The sequence below is a fragment of the Cupressus sempervirens genome, chromosome 2, assembly GCF_028749045.1.
Source record: "Cupressus sempervirens isolate cs-2001-9-10 chromosome 2, ASM2874904v1, whole genome shotgun sequence".
NCBI classification, from domain to species: domain Eukaryota; kingdom Viridiplantae; phylum Streptophyta; class Pinopsida; order Cupressales; family Cupressaceae; genus Cupressus; species Cupressus sempervirens.
This window is the reverse complement of record NC_143119.1, coordinates 600,986,645-601,013,628: the sequence shown is the minus strand read 5'-3', so window position 1 is coordinate 601,013,628 and position 26,984 is coordinate 600,986,645. Positions and strand designations below refer to the sequence as shown.

The 26,984-nt window shown below is 35.3% G+C and overlaps 1 protein-coding gene across 3 annotated transcripts in view; it reads right to left on the bottom strand.

Annotated features, from left to right (window-relative positions):
* Positions 1-26,984, bottom strand: part of LOC149574826 (glycine-rich protein) — a 164,836-nt gene that overhangs the window by 118,450 nt on the left and 19,402 nt on the right. For all 3 annotated transcript variants that reach the window (XR_016360101.1, XM_089814664.1, XM_089814665.1), the window contains exons 2-4: positions 22,211-22,470; positions 22,005-22,070; positions 21,503-21,584 (exon numbers count right to left, since the gene is read on the bottom strand). Coding sequence is in view for 2 of the 3 variants with exons in the window: in XM_089814664.1 (XP_089670790.1) it covers positions 21,503-21,584; positions 22,005-22,070; positions 22,211-22,470 (408 nt within the window). In the remaining variant the exon portion in view is untranslated. The remainder of the gene's footprint in view (positions 1-21,502; positions 21,585-22,004; positions 22,071-22,210; positions 22,471-26,984) is intronic.

Sequence of the window (26,984 nt, the reverse complement as noted above, 5' to 3'; positions counted from 1 at the left end):
GATTTGAGGTCAAAGGCAAGGAGAACTTAGCGTGCAGATTGGAAAAAAATTTATATGGCTTAAAACAAGCACCTCGGCAATGGTATCTGAGATTTGACAGGTTTATGCATAAGCATAGATATGGCAAGTGTCACTCAGATAATTGGTTTATTTTAAAAGGTTGGGTGATGACAGCTACATTATTTTATGTTTATATGTTGATGATATGTTTGTTGTTGGGTCTAAACATGGATCACATTAAGGGGTTAAAGGAACAGTTAGCACATTCATTTGCTATGAAGGATTTGAGGGCAGCAAAACAAATCCTTGGTATGAAGATTTGCAGAGATAGGAAGAACAGGAAATTGACATTATCTCAGGCTAATTATATTGCTAAGGTGTTTGAACGTTTCTCTATGGAGAATGCTAAAGCTATCAACACACCTTTACCTGGTCATTTGAAGTTGACCAAGGAGATGTGTCCCAAGACACAAGAAGAGGAGGATAAGATGTCTAAGGTACCTTATGCTTCAGCTGTAGGAAGCTTAATGTATATAATAGTATGTAAGGCCAGATATTGCACATGCAATGGGAGTCGTTAGTAGATATATGAGCCATCCAGGAATTGAGCATTGGAATGCAGTTAAATGGATTCTCAGATATCTAAGAGTAACATCCAGTAAGTATCTACATTTTAGGGGCTCTACCACTGATTTACAAAGACATGTTGACTCAAATTTGGCAGGAGATATTAATACCAGGCGGAGTACTACAGGTTATGTATTTACTGCTGGTGGGGCAGTCGTGAGTTTGGTTTCTAGGTTATAGAAGGTTAATGTTTTATCCACTACAGAGGCAGACTACGTTGCTGCTACAGAGGCAGCCAAGGAGACAATATGGCTTCAATTCTCCTGGAAGAATTGGGACACCCTCAAAAAGATAATTATTTGTTTACAGATAGTCAGAATGTCATTCATCTTGCAAAGAATTTGTGATAGCCCCACTAAAAGAATATTTAATAATTATTAAGATACAAAAAAATAAGTAATATATAATAAATTAATAATTATAAATAACTAATAATACTTTTATTTTTAAGTAAAGATAGATAAATAAATAAATAAATACTATTGTAATATATAATGATTAAAGTTATAAATAAATAAAATGATATAACTAAATAATGTTTGTATTTAATAGATGTTATTGTAATATTTAATCTACCTCATAAACTTAATATTGTTAAATAAACTAAATATTATAATCTAATAGTATTAAATCTTAAAAATTAATAATATCATTTCTTAATATTAATTATATAATTTAGGAGCTATTATATTCTATTTAATATGAAATAGTTGAAAATGATATTATTAATATACAAATTAATTAATATTAAGAATATTATATTGATAAATAATAACCTATATTAATAATTTATTGAAAAGACGTGTCTCTTCTCATCATATCATATATAAGAAAAGTACTAAACTCGGGAAGAGAAACAGAAAAGAGATTTTATGAAGTCTAGAAGACAAATTAAGGGAAAGTAAGAAATGTCCTGAAAGGGGGTCATCACAATTGGTATTAGAGCATCGAACTTGCCATCTTGCTGGGTATTATCAGGAACATTTTTCCAGATAAATTGTTTCACAAATATCATAATATATATATCGTTCTGTAGAAACAATGGTTACAGCAATCTGGTTATTTCATGATAAATAATCAAATAATGGCAAAAATACAATATTTAGAAGCCTCAATTATTATTATTTTTTAGAGGAATGGGTAGAAAGGATTGATAATTTATTTACATTTTACCATGAATTTTGAGCCAGAGATATAGTTGGCCATATGCACTCAAAGATTTGCAGATATTAATAATTCTTTTGTCGTGAATGTGAGATGCAATATATTGGCATCAATCTGGCAGATTGCATGCTCCAAAAATATCTAACCATATGGTTGTGCCACTATTATAAAAATATTTGAAACATCAGGCGAGTATATTAAGTCAAATATTTGTGTGATTTAATTACCGTCTAGTGCCAAAATTGCTCATATTATTGTTGAGGACATTTTAATGCTTGGGCCAGCATTATAATACTGAAAGAAAACATTAGACGCCAAGATCATATTTTATAATGTTGAATATCTGCAAGGTTGCATTAGCACATCCAGATATGTTATTTGAAGAAAACTTTGGTCTCTTTAAAAGCTTCCGAGTATACAAAAGTTGTTTTGAAGATTGATACTTTGCTGTGAAAGGAAATTTATTGGGTGATAAAGTTTGAATGGGACTTGATTATCCTCCAATAGCGAACGGTATTAAAAGACCAAATAAACTCTGCCAAAACTGTTTGTATCCTCGCTGTCATCAAGTATTTGAGAAGAAGTGGTTCAATGGCTGAAACGAATTTGTTGTCTACACTTGGAACAGATATCAATCCTTCATCTATACTTGAATACATGGGTCTATGGCTGTTGGTTTTCAAACAAGATTCACCATCTGTTAAAATGGCAATCATTGTTTCTAAGTTTACATGCGTGGGACAAGAAGAGATTGCTATCTTATGGTTCAGACTAAAGCAAGATAACTTGGAGCGAAGAAATACAAGAGGGAAAATAACATGTCATAAATAAAAGCAAAGAAGCAGATTAAGCCAAACATTAAATTCTCAGATAACTTACATCTCTTGCAACCAGCAATATTACATACAGTATGACTAAAATTCATTCAACGATTGCACCCCTCACTCAACGATATAAGGAGTTTAGGAAGAAACGATGAAGTTTTTTTAATAATGGCAAGAATAACACCGTGGTGATAAGGAAACAATAGGATTTAGCGCATAAAGTGGAGGAGACCCTAAAATAATATATACAACTGATCAAGTCAGATATAATAAATGCATGAGGGACAAAGAAAGGTGGACGCTAACCCAAAGGATACATTGGAATGAATTAAAGGAAGGAAGATATTTGTACCCATCTGACGTGACAGTCCACGCCAAAGGTTTTATCAGACATCAGATATGGAATACATGAAAAACTGCAGGAAGTGGAGTACGTGGATAATTAAATAGTATCCTTATGCAAAAGATAATATTACAATAAGGAAAATAAGGTGATCAAGCTAAGGATGGGACCCAATTTATATACGGTGTGGATTCCATTGAGGTATGTTATAATGTTTATTATTTATTAAACTTTTGAATATAAAACCTTGAATAGAAAGGTAAGATTATATATGAAAGAAATAAGTACCTTACAAAGTTATGTTTGTATAAGGTACAACTGGATATTGTATAGTCATTGAATAGATATCATAAACAAGACAAAATTATTGATGTTTTAAAAAGGAGATTTGAAATCTTTATGATTATAGATTTATATAAGTATTTATCTTTTCACTATGAATATGTTATTTGAGTGAATATTGATTAGAAATTGGTTAGGATATAAGGTAATAAATATATGAGCATAGATCTAAATATACAAATATTGAACATATGTGATAGTTATTCAATTTGTGGAATCATATTATGAGGGAATTAATATTGAAAATAGAATAACAGAGAATTATCATATATAAGTATCAATAATATTGTGTAACAAATCAACATCAATGTTATATGAAAACTTAAGGGACAAAGAAGATTAATGTTATAATGTTACTAGTGAAGTGGATAGAAATCCCTTAGTCTCATAAGGAGACATTATTCATAAGGAGACATTATTCAAAATATTTGCGACCTATTACATAATGGATAGAGAGTGTGCGCAGAGTGAGAAGTAAATCGGTCGCGTTGGGGCATAGGAATCCCAATATGGATTTTAAGATCTGAGGGAGCCCCAAGCTGAGCGTGTCCAAACTCGAGCAGCAATAAACCTTCCATCCGTAATGAAACTAAAACATGTACTTAGTGGGTAGGGAGTGTGCACAGGGAGAGGAGTAAATCGGTTGCATTGAGGCGAGAAAATCCCAATATGGATTAAAAATCTAAGGGAGCCCCAAGTTGAGTGTGTCCAACCTCAAGAAGCAGTAAATCTACCATACACGTCAACATTAAACATACTCCTGGTGGGTAGGGAGTGTGCACAGAGGGAAAAGTAAATCGGTTGCGTTGGGGCGAGAAAATCTCAATATGGATTAAAAATCTGAAGGAGGCCCAAGTTGAGCATGTCCAAACTCGAGCAGCAATAAATCTACCATCCACTATGGAATTATACACCCTATTATATTACTAGCTATAGAAAAGTTATTAAACATATACATTTTCAAGAACTTTTGGTTTTGATAGGAGAAAGGAGCACGACATTCACAATCAAAGTGGTAAAACATTTCCTTATGTTTTTCTTATCTCAAATTGTAAGCAGGATTATAACATGTATACTATGTGCCTACATCGCGTGTAGTGTCTACCCCTAGCTTACGTTTTGTTACCATTGTTGAACTCTTTCAGGCCAGTTTTATGCTTGATGATTAGTAGCATTATCTTCAGATTATCAGATATTGTTTCATATTCAATTGATTTTATGATGAGACTACTTGGTACTATTTACTTCATGTATGCATGATGATGATTATTACATTGATTTCAGCTATTTGATGATGATTAGTTAGATGGATTATTATATGTGTTTTCTTATGGATACTTATCCCATACTGCATGTGTATGGTGTGCGTGTATATTTTCTTTATGTATGACGTTTCCGATGTGGTTAAGGAAGGGAGTCATAGTCACCTGCTAGTCAAGATTTACACGATGCACTACTTCCTGCCATTGCCTATTTAGTTTAGTATATATGTGTTGTACATGAGTGGATTTTATGTAGATTGCAAGTACCAAGTATCGACTTCCCTGAATTGCCAGGATGAGCGTAGCCTATCACATTATCTCAATGGTAAGAGACGGGAGATAAATTCTTGAGTCCAAATCCTAACCTTTAAACCCATTTGTCCTAGAAAATTAGGACAAGTATCTGAGATGTTTACCTTCTGAATGCATCGTATGATGTAAATTCGTGATTATAACCCTTTAGTTTGATCTTGTATGTGGTATTTTATGATGGGTTTTCATATTTTGTACTATAGGTCTTTGGTGATTTTTCTATTAATTAAGTCTAATTAAAAGATTAATTAATGATTTAATTTGATGGAAAATTATTATGACATTTTTAATATTTAATTATATTCAAATAATTAGAAAATTAATTGAATAAAAAAAATTAAATTTAAAGATAAAATTATAAGTTTAATTTTAGAGCGTAATGATATTTATTTAATTTAATAATAATATATTTAGGAGACCATTTTTAAATAAATGCTAAATATTATTACTACTTAATAGATATTTTACCAATTAATGCTTTGAAAATAAATTAAAGAATGGAAAAGATATTAAGTTTTAACGAGTTTTAAAATTGCGTTAAGTGTGCATGAGATTAAAATATAATAAATTAATTAAAAAGAAAAGGCAAGTAAATTTAAATAAAGATATTTAAAATTGCATAAAGTGTGCATGAATTTCAAAAAAGAGAATACAGAGTTAAAAAGTTGTAAGCAAGGAGTCCTCTCGGGTGATCGCACAATTAGTGCCCTGAATTTAGGAGAGAACTCCTTATCAGCAATTGAGGGTTCATTTTCGAGGGACCAAGAATTTTGGAAAAGAAAATTTTCAGAGAGAAGGTTTGGAGAAGAAATTTCTCTCGCAATCGTTTGGGTGTTTGCGAATTTAGCATTAGAACCAGGTCGATTCTTGTGTTTTGATCACCCAGTCAATTACGTTATTTATATATTTTGTCTTCTTCGTGTCTATGAATTGTTTGTCTAAATTTTCTTGTGACGAATCTTTCAATATTATATTTTGGATTTACTAGAATGCATGTAGGTTTCTTCTGTATACGTGGAGATTTAAAATATTGTTAGAACCCTCTTTCAGTAGATTTAAAATTGAAAATTAAATTGGGAAGGGTTTTGAACGGAATGGAAATTTTTATATTGAAAATTTGTACGGTTGGCCGTATTTTTACTATCAAAGAATGGCTAGGACTTTTATAAATATATATATATATATAACATAGGGATTTGTTTTTTTTAAAAATTGATTTAAAACAAAAAAATAAAAATAAAATATATATATATAATAATAAAATTAATAATAAAATAACGGTGGGAAGGCAGGGCCATTAAACCCCCACCTCCCACCATGGCAGTGGGCTGCCGCACAGCAGGCCCCTACTGTGTACAGCAAGATACCTGGTGTCACGACAGACCCTGTCGTGAACAGCAATACCTATTGTACACGGTAGGCTCCTACCGTGAACAGCAGAGTTACCTACTGTCACGGCAGTAGGGCTACTGTGGACAACAGCCCTTTTTTTTAGATTGTCTTTTTATTTAATTTTTATTAAAATTAAAATGTATTTTATTTAAATTATTATTTATTAATAATTTTAATAATAATTTTTATTAATATTTAATTATATAATAAGTAATTAATGAATATTAATATAAGTTGTTTAATTTATAATTATTAATTAATTTAATTAAATTTAGTTTAATTAAGTTTGATTGTTAATAAATATTATTTAATGAAGTATTAAATTTATTACTATTAATAATTTTGGTTGTCAATAGGATTGTAATTATTTTATTTAATAATCAATAATTATTATTTTAATAATTTAATAAAAATACTTATCTTTAAATTATTTTTGAAGAGTTCACTTCAAATCAAATTGGGGGAATTGTACATTTTATTCAAATATAAGAAACAGGTTAAATTGTAAGGATTAAGATATAATCTTTTATACTCGAAAACTTACATTGAAAACGAAAACTGAAACTTTACTGTTAACTCAACTATGTGTTTTTCAAAATCAAACCAAACTATGAAACCTACACTATTATCTGTATGTTGTCTATGCTTTGGGTTTGGATTGACTAGAGTGTTGACCAGTTATAGGATGTCTACCAGAGGCTTGGGAGTTTTGTGTTTGTGATGTTATGATGAATTGATCTTGATCTTTTAAACTCAACCATGGTAATGCGTTGATTCATGCGATGACACTTGCCCGCTTACATACTAGGTTTCCTACATGTCTGTGTTTGCCTCTACGTCTAGATGTCGATTTATCTTGGAACCTTTGAGTTAAATTACTTTTCTTAGATATTACTTTTGATTTTTGGATTGATATCATGTTTGAGATTTGAGACTATCTCCTTAGCACGGTGGGAGTGGGCCTTTTTGGGTTACCACGCGGTCAGGTGGTAGTGCTTTTTTACTCTTACCATTGAGATCCGTTTGTTGTTGCCGTGGTTGGAGTTCCTTGTCTGCTTTTCCTTTCATTCTATCTTTGTGCATTATGATGGATGGTTATATCTTTATGATGGATGATTATATCTTTATGGTGGATGATCATTACTTATTGTATTGTATTTGTTTCATGGATTCGAAAGGGATGTTGTAACCTATTTTTATAAATGTATATTCTTTTAGCCTTTCATATCTTGTGACATGTACAGTGGATGATTGTGAATTCCGAATTTTATGCCAAGTGACATTCGAAACAAATGTATATTATTTAAACGGACTTGGACTTGTAATTATTCTTTCATGTGGATGTGGTATTTATTAGACTTAGTATCATTTAAATTTAAATGTGACTCAATGTCTTGGGATCCTTTAGGAATGTGATCTATTATGTTTGCTTTTGTATGATTGTATGTAATTGCTTTCGCTACCTTATGTTTGATGTATATGTTGTTCTTTTTTTTTTTTTAAATGTTTGGCAAACTTAGTAAAACTTTAGGTGATGTGTATATTGTTCTTCTTTTTTTTTTTAAATGTTTGGCAAGCTTAGTAAAACTTTATGTTGATTCTTTTGGATCCCTTGGCAAGGTGTTGCATCTGGTATCAGGGCCCGAGTTCTACATTGGGAGCTCTGGGCATATTGGAACAACACTAGTTAACCAGTTGAACTAAAACAAAATTTAAACTATTATGTATATCTATTACAAACTAAAACTTGAACTAGTTGAACTGAACTGAACTTAAACTTTTAGTTGTATATTTTCAAACTTGAACGTTTACACTTCAAAACTAAATTATAAGTAAACCTAAAAAAAGGCAAAACTGAAAATTGAACTGTTACTATTTTCAAAACATGTCTTTTATATATGCCTTATAGTAGGAGGTTTTATTGTTATTATAGCATCTTGTATCTTGGATATTATTGTAGGATGGTATCTGGGACAAGATCTTCTGTTAGAGGTCGTAGCCTTGGCCATGGTAGAGGCCGTGGACAAGGCAAAGACATTAGTGTACATGAGTCTGTCCACGAAGGCCCTATTCAAGAAGAGAATAGAGAAGAGCACATCAGTGAGCATCAAGAAGAGAACCATAAAGAGCAGCAAGCCGACTCTGAGGAGGTTGACCTGAGGCAAATGATGAAAGCCATCATTGATCGCCTACCTCCTATTCATGGTCAGGATGGAGCACATCAAGCAGGACATGAGCATAGACATAGGTCTAGGAGCCCTCAGAGGGATCAACAGAGATCAAATGTATCTGCTCAAATGAAGGACCTTCAGATGTCCAAGGTCAAACCCTTTAATGGGTCGGGTTCAGGTTATGTAGCCAAGCAATGGCTTATTGCTCTTAATAGGGTTTTTGCTATTCAAGACTTTGACACTAATGTCAAAGCGAGGTTTGCTATTACCAACCTCTAACTCTTTGGAGCCACTTGGTGGACTATCGAAGAGAAGCAACTGGGCATAAACATGAACAATGTCACATGGGAGTTATTCCTGGAAAACTTTCGTGAGCGATTCCTACCAAAGGAATGGAACCAGCATAGGGCAGATGAATTCCACAACCTGAGACAGTTCACTATAATCGTAGTAGAGTATGAGCACAAATTCTATGAGCTCATGCCCTTTTCGGGAATTAGTGATAACCCAGCACAGTTGGCACAACATTTCATCAAAGGCTTAAACAACCGTCTAGTTGGGGGTGTTAAGGTATTTGAACTTAAAAGCCTCAAAAATGCAGTACATCGACCCATCCTTGTAGAGCAGAGTGTTAACCTAGGACATGGGGGTTTTGTGGGAGCACCTACAGTATCAGGACCTAAGGGTAACCACAACTCAGGTTGGAACAGGAAACCTCCCTTTCCTAAGGGGAATCAAAACCAACAACAACCGCAGCAAAAGGGATCATACCCTCAAGCACAGAGTGGTGGTGGTGGTTCTAACTCTAAGAACCATTGCAACGCATAGCGCAACAGGCGAAATCAAAACACTCAACTTGCGCAAAGCAACCAGTCTTTTGCTAGTAGGGATAGCCACCAACAATCAAGTGCACCTCCAGTAGGGAGGGGATCTGGTAGAGGCACAGGATGTTACTCTTGTGGGCAGTTTGGACACATTGCAGCCCACTATCCACAGCGTGCATCTCAGTATTCAAGTTCTACGCCAGCAGCATCTGAGCCCACAATCAAAGATGCAAGTAGAGCTCACAAGGTATTTGCGGTGGTGGATCACCGTCAGGCAGACCATTAGGGGACCATGGTTGAGACTACGGGCACTATCTGAGGTACACCTCTCTCTGTATTGTTTGATTGAGGTGCCACAAACTCTTTTATTTCACCATCATTAGTTGCTAAGTGTAAGCTGGAAGCGGTTAAGCAAGATCTGGGTTGGCAAGTGGAACTAGCCTCAGGTGCTAGGGTTTCCACAGATTCCGTAGTTAAAAAATGTGAACTAAGCTTAGGAGGGTTTGTGACGTCAGTTGACCTTCGGGTGATTCCTCTTGGCTCCTACGATGTGGTCTTAGGTATGGATTGGCTCGGCTCTCATAGAGCTAGTATAGACTGCAAGAAAAAGACCATTGTGTGTCAAGATGACCAAGGGAAGGATGTGGAGATTGTGGGGATACCGAGGCCTATATCTCTACGGATGATATCCGCTATGCAATTGAAGCAGAGCTTTCGAAAGGGATGTCAAGTATTTGCTATTACGATAAGTGAACTGGAAGAAGACCCTGCGGGAAAGACTATAGACCACCCTATTCTACAGGAATTTGCGGATGTCTTTCCGAGTGAGATTCCGAGCATGCCCCCGAAGAGAGATATTCATTTCAGCATTGATCTCATTCTAGGAGCAGAGCCTATTTCTAAAGCTCCTTATCATATGACCACTCAGGAATTGAGTGAGTTGTGACTACAGCTTGAGGACCTTTTGGCAAAGGGAGTATTTGACCGAGTGTATCACCATGGGGAGATCCAGTGCTCTTTGTGAAGAAGAAGGATGGTTCTTTGCGCCTATATATTAATTATAGATAGCCGAACAAAGTGACAATAAAGAACAGGTATACTTTACCAAGGATCAATGATTTATTTGATTAGATTAAGGGAGCTACAATATTTTCCAAAATCGATCTTAAGTCAGGATACCATCAACGTCGCATTCGGGATGCTAATATTCATAAGACCACCTCTCGAACTCGCTATGGGCACTACAAGTTCACAGTGGTTCCTTTTGGACTGACGAATGCTCCATTAGTTTTCATGTGTCTGATGAACAAAGTGTTTTGTTCCTATCTTGACAGATTTGTACTCATGTTCCTAGATGATATACTAATATATTCTAGATCCCAAAAGGAGCATGAGGTACATCTGCATTTGGTTTTGCAGTGCTTGAGAGATAATCAACTTTATGCCAACTCAATGAAGTGTGATTTCTTTCAATTAGAGATACAAGACTTAGGGCACATCATATCAGGTGAGGGTATCTATGACGACCCTGCGAAGATTCAAGCAATGGTAGATTGGCCCACACCCACTACCGTGTCAAAAATTCATAGTTTCATGGGTCCAGCTGGTTATTATCGCAGATTCGTCCAAAACTTCTCCAAAATAGCACATCCTATCACTTCCCTTCAGAGGAAAGGAAAGAAGTTTTTATGGACGAAGTAATGTGAGGAAGCATTTCGAAAGCTCAAGGAGCTTTTGACCAATGCACCTATCTTATTAGTACCTAATCCAGCAGGTGACTTCATGGTGTGTATAGATGCTTCCCTTAAGGGGATTGGAGCAGTATTGATGCAGGATGGACGGGCGATTGCATATGAATCGCGCAAACTCAAGGATCACGAGCTGAATTATCCTACGCATGATCTTGAGTTAGCTGCAGTAGTTTATGCCCTAGTGAGATGGAGACACTTCTTACTGGGACACAGATTTGAACTTCACAGTGATCATCGCAGTCTACAATACATATTCACGCAGCCTAATCTGAATGCTAGGCAGAGGCGTTGAATGGAGTTTCTTTGCGAGTATGACATCAAGGTGAAGTATTTCATGGGAAGGAGAACATGGTAGCTGACGCTTTGAGTCACAGGAGACATGAGACATTATCTATGACTCTTAGTATGGATTTGAGGAGCCAGATACTTCAGGCACTCCCTACAGATAATTGGTATCAAGAGGTGAGCAGAGAGGTAGATGCAGGGAGACCGTTGGAGGGTAGGTTTTCAGATTATGTTCTGGAGTCAAATGGCCTTTTGAGACATTCTGGAAGGATCTATGTACCGCTACTAGATGAGCTTCGTACATTGATCCTATTAGAGGCTCATTGTACACCTTACTCGACACATCTAGGTGTCAAGAAGATGCATGCATATTTGCGACATCTATTCTACTAGACAGGGATGAAGCGTGATATCGTTGATTTTGTGGCTAGGTGTCTTGAGTGTCAGAGTCAAAGCAGAGCACCAACATCCAGCAAGGCTTTTACAGCCAAATCTCATTCCTTCATGAAAGTGGGACATCATCTCTATGGATTTCATAATAGGATTACCTATGACGACTCATCGACATGACGCTATCATGGTCACCGTTGATCGGTTGACTAAGGTGACACATTTTTCACTGATGAGGTCATCCTACACTGCAACTTTTGTAGCTAATGTCTTCATGCGTGATATTGTGAGACTACATGGAATTCCCTAGAAGATAATTTCGAATAGGGACCCTGTATTCATTTCTACATTTTGGACATCACTGTAGCATGATCTTGGAGCACAGTTGAACTTCAGCTCAGCTTATCACCCAAAGACAGATGGGCAAACCGAGAGAATGAATTAGGTTATGGAGGATATATTGAGGATGTATGTGATGGATACACAAACTCTTTGGGAGGACTATCTTTACCTAGTGGAGTTTGCTTATAACAACGGATATCACAATTCGATTGGCATGGCATCTTTTCAGGCCTTGTATGGTCATCCTTGTCATACACCTTTGAGTTGGGACAGTCTTGAGGATCGTATCTTGTTGGGTCCTGAGATGCTTCAAGATATGAAGCAACAGATAGTGTGCATCCGTGAGCACGTGTCTACGGCACAAGATAGGCAAAAAAAGTATGTTGATGCTCATAGAACGGATAAGTAGTTTGTTATGGGAGAGGAAGTGTTTTTGAGAGTGCGTCCACGGAAAAGTTCAATCCATTATGGAAAGGGTTCGAATCTAGCACCTCGCTTTGTGGGACCATTTGAGATTCTTGAGAGGATAGGTCCAATTGCCTACCGTCTTGCTTTGTTGCCTAGCCTAGCTCGCGTTCACGATGTTTTCCATGTTTTTGTACTTAGGCAGTATATTCCTAATGTGGTACATGTTCTTGATTGGAATGCATTGCAGGTAGAGGATGGACAACTAGGTTTGGAGCCGGTTCACATTTTGGAGCAATGGGAGTTGACCCTCAAGGGTCGAACCATAGAGCAGGTAAGGGTCCAATGGGACCCTACTGATGAGTCATCAGCTACATGGGAGGATGCATCTGGCTTACGGGATTTATATCCCTACTTGTTTATAGGCTTCCAGGAGTAAGCCTAAGTTTGGGGGGGTGGATGTAGTGCCTACCCCTAGTTTACATTTTGTTATCATTGCCTAACTCTTTTAGGCCAATTTTATGCTTAATGATTAGTAGCATTATCTTCAGATTATCAGATATTGTTTCATATTCAGCGGATTTTATGAGGAGACTACTTGGTACTATTTACTTCATGTATGCATGATGATGATTATTACAGTGATTTCAGTTATTTGATGATGATTAGTTAGATTGATTATTATACGTGTTTTCTTATGGATACTTAGCCCATACTGCATGTGTATGGTGTGCGTGTATATTTTCTTTATGTATGATGTTTCTAATGTTCTTTCAATATGAAGTTCTTAAGGTGAGTAGCACGCTCTATGGTTTGGGAAAACAACTTATGAATCATTATCCATCCAAGAATGTTCTTTAAAAGTTAGAAGAAATGTAAACAATCTTATCTTATCTTATCACAATTGGACCAATTTGATTTTGACAGTTTGAAGTGTGCAACACACATTCCATTGATTGCTTTAGTTCAGTCTCAGATTGTGAGGCATTCAGATGAAGATGTCAGACATGCAATCAGCATTTGTCTTAGTAATATTATGTGGATTTCAATTTTCAGCTCCTGTTGTTCCTTATAAAGATAACATAATGAGGGAGATTCTACAACTGATCATTGATAGTTTTCATGGGCTACAAGATACCAGAGGCTCTTCTTATGATAGGAGGGTTAAGATTCAAGAATGAATGGCTAGTGTCAAGATTTGTGTACTTATGATTGATCTGGACTGTGATGATCTTTCTCAAAATGTTTCAAATTTTCATAGCCACAATCATTAAGGATCATGAAGAAAAAATATTCTCTTGCATGCAAACCGTTATGATCCTAATCACTAATGAATGTGATATTATCTCTCGGCCTCTTCTATCTATATTGTTGGCTGTTAAGAGACAAGAACAGGATGTTTCTATAGGTGCATATTAATTGGTCAGCAGTGTTTTCAAGCAATGTGTGAAGCTGAAACCTTATTTAATTAATGAGGTGAATGCCGCAAATATTGATAAAGAGATTACCATGAAGCATAAGGAACTTCAAGATGATTCTTTGGTTGCAAGAACAAATATTAAATATGTGGATAAAAATAATGAAATTGATAAAACAACTACTTTTGGCACACATTTAGAACAAACAAATGAAGTTGATGAAATTAGTGCAAATGTATGAAATATGTAATGTCCCTTTGTTATATAATTTTGGACACAACTGGACTTCTATAATTCCTTCTACAAATATGAACAATAATCAACGTAAAGATACTTGATTGGTAGTTCAAAATGCTAAGTCAATGCAATTATATGTAACTGGTGATTCCAAATGCTATAATGAATTATGGGAGTTAATGAATTCGATGCAACGTGCAGTGATATGAATACAGTGGCAATTCTTTAATGTATGCAATATGTTATGATGCAGATAGTGGAATGGAAATGTATATGTCTTTATAGTGATGATTCCAATGCCAATGGAATTCAAATTATAGCATATGTCTGCAATCATAGTTCAGACCTTAATGTGATGATATGGCTGTCTCTGCTATATCCATATGGTTCGTGCACATTCCCTACTAGCCATCTCTGATGAAGTTTATTATATTTGTTATTGTTCAAAAGGGATGACCACGGGCAGTATGATGTCTCCAATATGAGCTTTTCACATATGCAATTTGCAATTCCTTGAGCCATCTCTTATATGAATAGATATATATGTTCAAAATGGTCTTATGTCTGATACATCTTTATGATGCTTGCACTCTGCTTATAGAGGTTGCGTCAGCAACTGATTGCTTGCTCGAATAGAGCGATAAATCCACAAAGGGAAAAAATTGGTTATTTTGTCTTCAAATCCAAATATTTCATAGCAGATCGGCATGGAATATAAATATATCTTTGAACGGGCATGGTGAACCCTCACATCGTATTATTGTTTGTAGTTTTGATTAATAAATATCTAAGTTGGCGGTTCGGATTCGGGTACTGATTCAGGTCCAATATTTGAGTTTGAAATTCGTTCAAATTTTTTGGGGGTTGGGTTCAGATTCGTTTTGGGTTCCTCCATACAAGAATATACGTTTTTAAATATATGTATATATATGTACCTAGATGCAGCAGCAAATAAGCTCATACACCACTATGCTAATATTAAAGCAACATAGCAAAATACACCACCACATCAATGTTTCAGTTCAAAAACAATTTTGTCAACATTAAAAATCAGCCACCATTGATCAAATATCATCAAAACCATGAAACAAATCATCATCATTCTGCTGTTGCAAAATAGAAGCACAAAAAGTAACACTATAGGCCTATTTAAGGCCAAGGTTGTGATTATTGCCATATTGTAAGCTTCACACATTAACTATTATACTAGATGAATCAAAGAAAGCAGCTTTGGATCAAACTAGATGAAGTCAAGAAAGCAGGCTCTAGATCCAGAATTATCCAAAGTAAAGATCTCTTTAGATTTTGTTCAATCTATAGTTTTCTATACATGTTATAATATATGCATGATATATGGTGTATTTCATACATTCCATAATAGATGCAAGTCACTTTTATACATTCTGATTCCTCTTCTCAAGTAGCATTTAATTTGAATAAAATGCAATGAATAATTTGAGTCTAATCATGTGCTTGAGCCTAATTTGGCAAAAAAGACCTTTCGAAAAAGTAAACAAAAGGGTGTTTTTCGACCAAATTCTCTAAAATTCTGTCTAGATTCCTCTGCTGGAAACCAAAGTCGCCTGAATTCTGCCAGGGTTCCTCTCAGAGAATTCCCAACAAAATTTGTTCTTTGCAGTAGACTTTTGACAGAATCTAACAAGGACCAGACTTTTGAGAGAATTGAACCAGGAATTCCTAGATCCAGGAGAGAATCTGGTAACTTAGATTAATATCATGTTAATGTGATAGGTCATCATAAACCAACAATCTAATGCAATCCAATATTAATAACATGAGATGATCAAATGATCAAATGCCCATAAATTTCATTGCTTGAGACATTTTAATTACTCCTATATACTCATTTATAATGTGATTTGGTTGAATGAGTTATTACACTATTCACTACTTATTATCAATCTTATATGGTTGTAGATGAATCATGCCAAACACTCTTTGATATTAGATATTATGGTCCCAAAGAATAATTGTGTCCTATGTGTATTGTCGACATCTACACCAATCTCTTGCTTCTGTGAGTTCCTTGACATGATACCACTGACTATCGTGATGTCTTTGTTAATCTTCTAATGTTGGTTATGGGCGTAATGTGCATATATGATTTGATGTCAAGCACGTATAGGCCCCAACAAGATAGTATCTCCTTATCAATAACATTTCCTCCACCAATGCCCATATGATTGTCTTCATTTCGATATGTATGCTCTTATCATTAATTGTTGGCTTACTTTATGAATGTCTTGATGTAGTTGAGCGGTCCCTGAGTAGATTCCATGTGTTAAAGAGTCCAATGTAGTCGACTACTCTAGCAACGGCTTCTCAATCCACATGGTACTGCTAACCAATTTTTCATTGTAATAAGGTCACGATGAGTATCGATGATAGTATCATTTGCCTTAGTTGTCATGAATACTACTAGAAGCAATCCGTGTGGATTAGTCTCTTAGTTATTTTTATTATAGATGGATTGACATCGACACAAAAATGTATTAGGTAAGTGCTATAAATTTCAATCTTTAATTATAGTTTATTTTTATTGTACCCTTATCCTTCTAAATTTGGGGACATGACAGTCTCCCCTTCTTGGAAAATGCTTGCCCACAAGCATTCTCATTTTGTCATTGATTCCTGGATCCCAAAAAAATTGAAATGACCATCTCTACAGAATATAGTTGTGTTGATTGTGTTGTCCTACATTTTGTCACCACAAAATGTTGGTAACAACACGAAACTTTTTCAAAATAGTTTCGCATTTCTCTAAGCTTGAATTTGATATTCAATTGCTTAATGTTGATCAATCGATCCATTTCAATTTGTATATCAAATCATTTTACTAAAAGCCTTCGTCAAGTCTTTTTCGTTTTGCTTTCTGTCGCGCCTTTGCTTGATTTTTGAAGCCTACATCGTCTTTTCTTTGCTTTTGAATTTTCATTTGTTGGTTTTTAGTCCTTTGGTTTTGCTCATGTTACACAAAATGTTGGTAACAGCACAAAACTTTTTCAAAATAGTTTTGCGTTTCTCTAAGGTTGAATTTCATATTCAATTGCTTAATATTGATCAATCGATCCATTTCAATTCGTATATCAAATCATTTTACTGAAAGCCTTCATCAAGTCTTTTTCGTTTTGCTTTCTGTCTAGCCTTTGCTTGATTTTTGAAGCCTACATCGTCTTTTCTTTGCTTTTGAGTTTGCATTTGTTGGTTTTTAGTCCTTTGGTTTTGCTCATGTTATGTCTTTCGTTTTTTCCTTCGATTCAGTCTAATCAGAGTTGTCAATCAAAAGATATGGTCATTTTAGTGCCCAAAAAGTGGACCTTTTTGATGCAATAGCACAAATTAAAAATATCATGTTATATTTCTAAGTTGACATTCACTTTTTGAAAAATACAACTTAAATTCACTTTATGTTATGTTTTTAAGTTACTTCATCTTTTAATTTTTCACTTAAAGTAACTATAGTGAATTGGTGACCAATCAATCTATATGTGAATCCATTTGTTGGCACTACTAGTTTTTCAAGCTTACGCTCAATCCACCACTTTGTAAAATCCAAGACTGGCTTTGAAAGAACATCCAGATCTATGACTTCTTTCTTTTTCAATCATATGGCCAAACTATCATTTCTAGATTGAATCCTTTTCGCATCACATTTGGATCGTCCTCCATTTGATCAGGGACTCAAAATATGTTGCATGCTCTAATACTATTCAATGGCAATCTTGAATGCATCTTTTGTCCAATCTTGTTCTCATCCACAGTATTTGCCCAAAAATCATCAAGGTGAAGTTTATGTTGGTAATTTGATCCTACTACTAATGTGATATTGTTATATGGATCAAAATCAGACCTTTTCAGATAAAGTGGAAGACGGAAGAAGTGGAGCTCATCTGGTGATCTCTCTATAGCCTTCAGACATGGGCACACCTTAGTTTTTCCTTCTCCTGTGGAAATTGGAAATTGCAATCCCAACTTCTTCTTCGCTTTCAAGATCTTGTCATAGACTGTGAGTTATCGAGTGAGCTCCAACAGGATCATCTTATATGTCGAGTACCTCGACAGTTTGTACGCCTCAATGGAGAATCCTAGAACTCGAATGTATGAAAAGGTGGGGAATTGGATGAACCACGCACCATAATCTTCCACCAACTTCATCACGCCAACTAACAATCTCATGTGTAGTCTCTTTTGCAATTTCCTTACTATGCGCTTGACAAAGGCATCATTAACCCTCACATAATCATCCTTTGAATATAAATGTAGCTGAGGGTAGCACTTGCAAACTTTTAGATGTTGAGTTCCACTCCCAATCGATACTTTGCATCGCAACCCATCATAATTAATCCTACATGCTAGCATATAGGTGAGGTAAGAGCTCATGTAGAAATTTCTTGTGTGCTCTAGATTTATCAATTGTTCATTCAGGTTGTCACTTATGAGCCTAGCCAAATCTATCCTATCACCTTCTGCCACCTACTCAACAAAGTACCACATCCAAAGATTCGACTCTATAGGAATGAGGTATGCTAAAAATGCGACTAAGCATCATGATCATGTTGCTATAATCCCTTTGCAAGTCAAGCCATACTAGTTCCTTAGGAATCTTGGAATGATGCGATCTATTCTTTTTCAACCATCTCTTGTCGATTATTTCTTCACAAAACTAGATTCCAGAGGTGTAGATTCTAAGCGCCTGCTCTTGTGTTTTCGTGACCATCCTCATGTGAGAGGGAATCCCAAATGCTTCAAATATGGATGCCGGTGAAAAATCCACAAAAATATTTCGTTCAAAATCCGTGATTGTTGTCTCTAGGACTATAGTGTTTGGCACATTCCACAATCAACTCTGGATGCTAAAAGGAAGGAGGGAAGCCAACTGGAGCAACAATTTTGCTTCTCACAATTCTAGTAGCTAGGTCCGTAGGATGATGGTTATTGTATCCATTCTTCGATTGAATTCTTTCAAATCAAGGCCGCCAAGGCTGTATCTCCAATTTCAGCCCACTTCGACATGATTTTGGATTCGGTGTAGAATCCTCTCCTTTCATTATTTATCAATTGTCCACGTGTCTCTCCTGCTCCTCGAGGTTCTACCATTCTTCTTTCCTGCCAAATAGAAAATATTCACATGTAAGAATATGCAAAAAGGAAAAGATAATTCCTCTGAAAAACAAAGGTCTTGGAACTGTGTCAAGATTTCCAAATTCTTCTCCTCGGAATTCACTTTTCAAGATTTTCTCAAGAAACATGCAATTTTCCACAACTCACTGAAAAAGTTCCTTTCTGATGAAATTTGAAATCCTCTGTCATGAATTTTGAGTAAATTCCTTTTCTCTCTCTTCAACGATCTCGAAAATTTCTTCAAAAATCTTCCTTCCAAACCCTCGAGATTTTGCTCTTGTTCTCAATTCACTCTTCAAATTTATGTGTGAGAAGGAATGAATGAATGGATTCCATATATAAGTCGTCTTTCAAAAAAGCTGCCTTTAAAGTTGTAGGCTAATTTTAGGCAGTTGCTTTACTTAGCCACCAAGATTTCCATTTCTATGCCACTTGTCATTTTTTTTCTCGTTTTCAAAAAGTTGCAATTTTGATGCTTTTAACTTCACGATGAAGCTAAGTTCTCATTTAACCCCTTTTTTATTTTTGAGAATTAATTAATTAAATATTAATTAAAATCAATATTTAATCAACTTTCATGATTTAATGCAAAAATCAAATTTCCTTTCAATTTCTTCCAATACTTCAATTTTTTGATTATTTTTCAAAAATAATAAAATGAAATATTAATGAAAATTAATATTTAATTCTTTATGTAAATCCAAAAATCCTCTCGAAAGAAAATTGTTTTTTCATGCTTGACGGATTTTCCAACTTTTTGCTTTTTCCGATTTTGATGGATTTCTTTTCAAATTTTTCAAATTTGGGATTTTTTCCAAATTTCCCAAAGATTTGACTTCTCATGATTTGGACATGGTAATTTCTTGTATTTTGAATTTTTTTCGATTTCTTCTCCATCCTCTGAGATTTTTCAACTCTTCCAAAAATAACTTACTTTTTTGTCATCAGTTTTCCACAACATATTGGATTTTCCAAATTTTCCCAAATTTTCAACTTTTGGATTTTGTGATTACTCTATTTTGGAATTTTTTATCTTCTCACTGTCCATAATCTTTTGAAAATTCCAAACCATCAAAATTTCTAATTTTTCAATTTTGCACCCCAACACTTTGGAAGACATAATCCACAGGATACAAAACAAAAAAAAGAAATGCACGTAAGGAGAAAAAGGCGTAGTTTGGAATGGGTCATGGATCTCCATCTTTTCTAGGCTTTCCTTGACATTTTCTCTTTTTCCTGGAAAATTGGAGCAGTTGATTGTTTGTTTTGCATGGTATTGGAGAAAGCTTTTCAGATTTGTATTGCAGAGATTGGATTGTTCAGAAGTTACTGGCTCTCAGAAGATTTAATTATGTATTTCTGTCTGTCCTAAGAAGAATGCGATGTCCTCCTCTAGGTTAATGTTGAAAAAATAAACAGCAGATCTGACATTATAGCACAGCTGTGTTGTGTGCAACTGTTTGGATCAAATTTAAATGGAGTAGTTCTCAAGGATTAAAAATCAGACTGTGCACTACTGTTTGCCTCCTTTAGAAATACATGGTTCATTTCCAGATTTATAGATCTCTTCCAGTTTGATTGACTTCACCACAATAAACATTAACGGCAAAGTTTTTGTGCTTGCCAATTTCTGATTCAAAAATCTACTGACTTGAAAATACTTAAAGAAGCAGATCCCCAACAAAAAATTTGTTCTCCAACACATTGCTTTGGCTTAAGATAAAATTTTGTAAAATGTTTCATGTTTTCCATTAAATTTTTAATACTTCTCAAATCACTTGACTAAGAAATTTCTTATATGATTTGCTAAAGATGGATTAAATCTCTGTTTATTATTTAAAACATCTAGTTTTACTGGCACATGTCATACCAAACCCAGCCCCTCTGCAAATCATACAATGATTCGGCTCTTACTATTTCTAATAGAAAATCACAAACCAATTGTTTGTCACTCTCAATCTCCCTTTGTTTCATAATCCACCTTCCAAGAGCTTCATTTTTTCATGGGTTTTCTTGACCGAGGCCATTTTTAAATTAGACACATAAAAATTTGGAAGACAAGAAATACAACAATAAGAGACATAAGAAACAGATTGGACGTGAATGAAGATCAGCGAGTTGCCAACACTTCATGCAAGTGCACATGCAGAGACTTCGAATGCTGTTAGATGTATTAAAACAAACTGGAACATAATATTCTCTGCATCCAGGCATTGAAAAAAAATCAATTGCTTCAGGAATGACAAAACAATTCTCAATATAAGATCATACCTTCTCTTTTCTCTACAAATGTTTCGAAGCCTTCGTTCAGGTCTGCTCCTATTTCTTCAAGTAAACCACGTCGGAAAGGTCTCTGAAGGTGACATGTTAAAAATATAAATAAATAACATGTGCAAAACATCAGCACTCAGTAATTAACCATACTAACTCAAGATGTTCTCAACAACAGTGTACTATTATGTGTGCCGAGCTGCCATTGAAATCAAGCAATTTGAATCTAGAGCTGACATTATTGAAAGAAGCTGCGACATAATCCAATTCACTTGTGCATTCTCATGGATTCGCCAATGCCTTAATCAGTATGAGTGCAACCAATGGAAATGTTTTATTCAAAGAATGTAAGCAGAATGCAACCCCTTATTAAAGTACCAGGCATACAACAAAAATACAAATTACAAATCAAACTTACAGATGCACATACAATTTCCAGAGAATAATAGAAAACAACCCAATATGATAAACCACAATGCATGATAAAGTTCTATTGTCATACCAGACATCGATCGTCGAAATAGACACTTCCATCCATAGTTCTACTGTAACATGCAATCTCGGAAGGCTTCAGACAAAAAACAACCTCAATCAGAAATATTCAACTACAGTAAGCTTCAAACAGATATGAATAAGTGTCAAAAGTATATTTTAATGATATTTGTGCACATTTAACATAAGATCTATACCAGGCAAGGTATTACTCACTTGCTGAAATTGAGGACATTTCATTGATAGAGTTTCTTCATTCTTGAAAAGCTTTAAATCGGCAACAAGCCCTTCTGGCCTTCGAGCTCCTTGTTGAAACTTAGGATTCCCAGAGCTGGAAGCATGAAATTTCCTTTGTTGGTAAGTTCCTGGCAACGGAAGCAATGGAGGACCCCTATCATTAGCATTTCCAGATTGCCACCGACCACGCCCAGAATTAGAACGGTTGGAATTGACATGATGTGCAATCGCAGGATAGCCTAGAAAGTGCACAATTAGCATGGTAATCATCCAAAAGAAATAATCAAAATACAAAAACTTAGTACAGCTGCAAAATAATGCACTGGGACCTAAACATAAAATCCAACCAATGGTGCATGCGTCAAAGTTGAACCATATCAATAACCCATTGTCTATGAAAAAAAATCAACATTTCATATTCGCAACTAAAGCACTCCAGAATTTATCAGTGAAATCAACAAAACAGTGGAAAATTTTAGACTGCTAGATAAAATAAAATATTAGTTCAGATCCTTGTGACAAACTTTGACAGCACCTAGTTGCCAAATTATTAATACAAAATGCTGTTTTTCTTAAAGATAAGCAAGCATAAATATTCAATACAGATTGATGACCTAAAAATATTCTAAGGCACTAGAAATATTCTAATACAATCCCTTAATGGTTATTCTATCATCTACATCAAGTTGCCCCTAAAACTCAACAAACATTTCCGGACTGAGAGACTTGGTGAGGATATCTGTAGTTTGGTCCTCAATGGGGACATCTTGCAACATCATGAATCCATTTTTAACAAGCTTGCGGATGAAATGACAATGAAGCTCAACATGCTATGTTCCCTCATGGAAGACTGGGTTTTGGCTAACTTCAACTCCCTAATTATCACAAAACAAGGGAATAGGTCCCACTTGAGGCATGTGCGTGTCTGCAAGCATCCTTTGAAGCCAAACTACCTCACAAGCTGCATTAACAGTACCCCGAAATTCAGCTCCGATAGAGTAGAGAGCTATTGCCTATTGCTTCTTGCCGGTTCATATGACTGCACCTGTGCCCAAACTGAAAACATACCCAGAAGTAGACTTTTTGTTGTTAACACAACTTGCCCAATTTGAGTCTGTAAAACCAAAAAGCTAATGATCTGCACTTCTGTTGTATAGAATACCAAAATCAGGAGTGTCCTTCACATATCTCAGAACACGCTTTGTTGCAACCCAATATTCAGCTTTTCGGGTTGCCATGAAGCAAGAGATTATAGCTCACAGCATAGCTTATATAAGGTCTAGTGGCAGTGAGATAGATGAGGCTACTCGCTAGTTGACTGAATGTTGATTCATCTACCAACCGTGAATCTGATTCAGTTCCCTTGCTCTACTTAAGAGACAGTGCTTTTGGCATCACTTCTAGTACACTATGTCCAAGATGGCTCTCTTAGACACCTTGATCAGGCTAATTGTGCTTTACGGTTTTGTGGTTTAGGGGCCCTCTCTTTTGGAGTCAAACTAGGGTATGGTGGAGAGGGTCCAAACCCTTCTCAAGTGCATAATCAAGTGCCACCAATCCATTCGTCTCAATATCATTTTGGCCGAGTTTGGGGATCATCCTTTCAAGCTCAGAGCCATCTTTGACCTAGTTCGGTTCCTTCATTATCTTCGGTGCTTCATGGATTCAGTTAAGGGGCACCACAAATACTCTTACCTAGCTTATCAATCCTCGAAGGCGATTGCAAGTGCTAACACCATTGTTCAAGCATGTTGTTAGTATGCCAAAGTCTCTAATCTTCTGAGTTCCATGGTAATCACGATTAACAACCTTCCTTCTTTTCAGTACTCTTCCCCACTCATCTGCTCCCTTCCCAGCAGAAGTTGAATGGGCACATCAGCATGGACATCTACAAGCAATATATTCTTACGACATGGGCAAACCCCTAGGGGGCTCCGTGTGAGGATGGTCTTCTCAAAGCACTTTAATATATAGGATGGGATCATTGTTCCTCCTTCATCCCTTCACCAATGTTGGACACACGCATTTCACATCTCCATGGGCTCATTCAGGGTGGGCTCTCATCACCTTCGTATCCAGACATACCACCAGATTGATAGAGACGACCGGATCTACCGTCTTTGTAACATAGGGGAGGCTGAGACAAAGACACTTAATTTTATGTTGCCCCATCTACTATGAGGTTAAAGGGAGGTTTTACTACCTATTCAAAGAGTGTCAGTCTCTCTCATCCTTTTTCAGATACACTAATAAGTGGTGTCTTGCGCTTTATCTCTAGGAGGCCACAAGGCTTCAGGATCACACCCTAACGCTTTAGTTCCCTTCGAAACAAACCACGAATAAGCTATCACCTCCTTCTTCACGTTGGGTCTCCAACTCAAGGTACTAAATGGTCACTTGTTCTCCCTACTTCCAGACACGTTAAGTTCGTGAGGCATCGCAAAGGTTACAAGCGAGTACAACCCTCCACTTCCAACAGCTCTCAGAGACGGTCAGGGCCTCCTCTCTCCTCGGACTATATCTGTCGACTCTGGATTTCTTCTCGATGATGGGGAGTGACTAGCTTGTTGTTGGCTTCTGCCTTTGTTCTTTTGTTTGGGCTTTTTTTTTTCTCTTTTCCCCAAACAACATTTGGTGCTCCTGTTGTTGGTTGGCCTTTTGTTGTATGTTTGCAATCCCTTAGACCCTCTTTGTGGTCTATTGTTGGACATCAATAAATTTATCTTATCTTCAAGTTTCCAAAAATAGCAGGCTTGTGTGAGCTTGATGAGGAGAGGGTTGGGTTGCTGCCTATCCGCAACCACCAAAATTGATAGAGCAACACCAAAAGACCAACGTTATTGTTCATGTACTTTCATTTTATTACAACGTAATTGGTAAAATAGTTGCTTGTTACTAACAAATACAGAGAGGTCTATATATACAAAAGAATAAAGCCTAAGTCACAAGGTTCAAGTTCGAGTTTGAGTTCGACCATTATGAAGTTCGGATGAAGTTCAACAAGGTTCAAAAATTCAAAAACATTCGACATGAAATTCACTTTATATATATTTTTATAATATTTTTAAAAATATATGTATATCCAATAAATTATTAAAATAGTTTAACATTACAACATTGGTTTGAAATCTTTATAAAAGGATATCACATTTTGATAATAAATACAAATAAAATTGATTTTCAATTTTAAAAACATTATTTATAAACAAAATATACTAATTTAACTACATCATTTTAGAAACATAAAATTAAAATACATCGATATTTTACTTTAACTTAACAAAACAATAAAAAATAAAAAAATATTCTTGAATTTATTACATTTAAAATTACACAAACTAAAATAATAATGAATACACTATAGTAAATATTAATATTGTTTAAATAAAAAATTAATACACTTAAAAATAATAATAAATTTTCTTTCATACTTAATAAAATTAGAAAATCATAATATACAAAGCAAAAATATGAAATGTAAAACTATAAAATTAAACATTAAACAAAACTTGAAATGTCAAATGTCAATCAAACAATTAAAACACGAGAGTTTTGAGATGAGGAGTTTGCATTGCACCAATGTGCCCTGAAATTTGACCTCGGCTGTAGAACGAAGCTCAACATTTACAGTTTCGGGATGAGCATGCCCTAAAATTTGTCTTTAGCTGTAGAACAAAGCTCGACATTCACAGTTCTGGGATGAACAGGAATCTTTGCTAAGCCTGAATAATTTCCTCGTTGCGCTAGCTAAACGGTATAATGAACGGAGACCAATATTTAAAAAACAATTAGCAAAAACCCCCAAAAAAAACTTGTAGAAAAAATTATTTTCTACTTTATTCAAATTTCAGCCAAACTTTTGTGAATTTAATTTTTTTTATGGGTTCGCCGAATTTCGAAACTTAAGCCAAAAATTCGGCGAACCTTATGACACAGAATAAAGCGATGTTTCCTTGGGAAACGATCATAAAGAATAGAAATATTCTATTCTAGCTAAAAGAAAGCTAAAGAATAACTACAGCTAACTAAATATTAGAAACATTCTAATATTTACAATAGATTACCATTAACTAATCATAGACGCTTATCTATTATCGTAATACCCTCCCTTAATGGTCAATCTATCCACAACACCAAGTTGTTGTTAAAAATAAATAATACTAAGAGGGGGGGTGAATCAGTATTTTCAATCTTTTTGCCCACAACTGAATTTTATTAATTACTTTTCCACATGCATAAAAGAGAGAACCAATAGTGCATAACAAAATAAACAACCATACAAGAGGAGAACTCATAACACCATATTTTGTTAACTAGGGAAACCCTGGCCAAGGGAAAATCCCGATGGGGATGGAACCTACAAGATGATTCACTATATAAAGGATTCGGTTAAGGATATTGACCCTATTAGGAGTCTATGAAGTATGTATAGTGTCTCGAGTCCCTCTTAGGAGACTAGGCCTTGTAAGAAGCCTCAACCCTGTTAGGAGTTGGTAGATCATATACAAATGTGTGCAAGAAGAGCCCACTGCCCTAACATGCAACTATACAATAAGTTCTTCAAGAAATAAGTATACATACAATATTGAAATGCTTGTTGTACTTCGCAAATCTTTTGATTGTCAATTTTTCGTGCAAAGAGTGACTGTGCACATATCAATTTGCATCATATCTCGCATGACCTTGCTTAGTAACATAAGTCATAACATCACATTCACTTGTCACTTGTATTTCACAATATTCACATTACTTC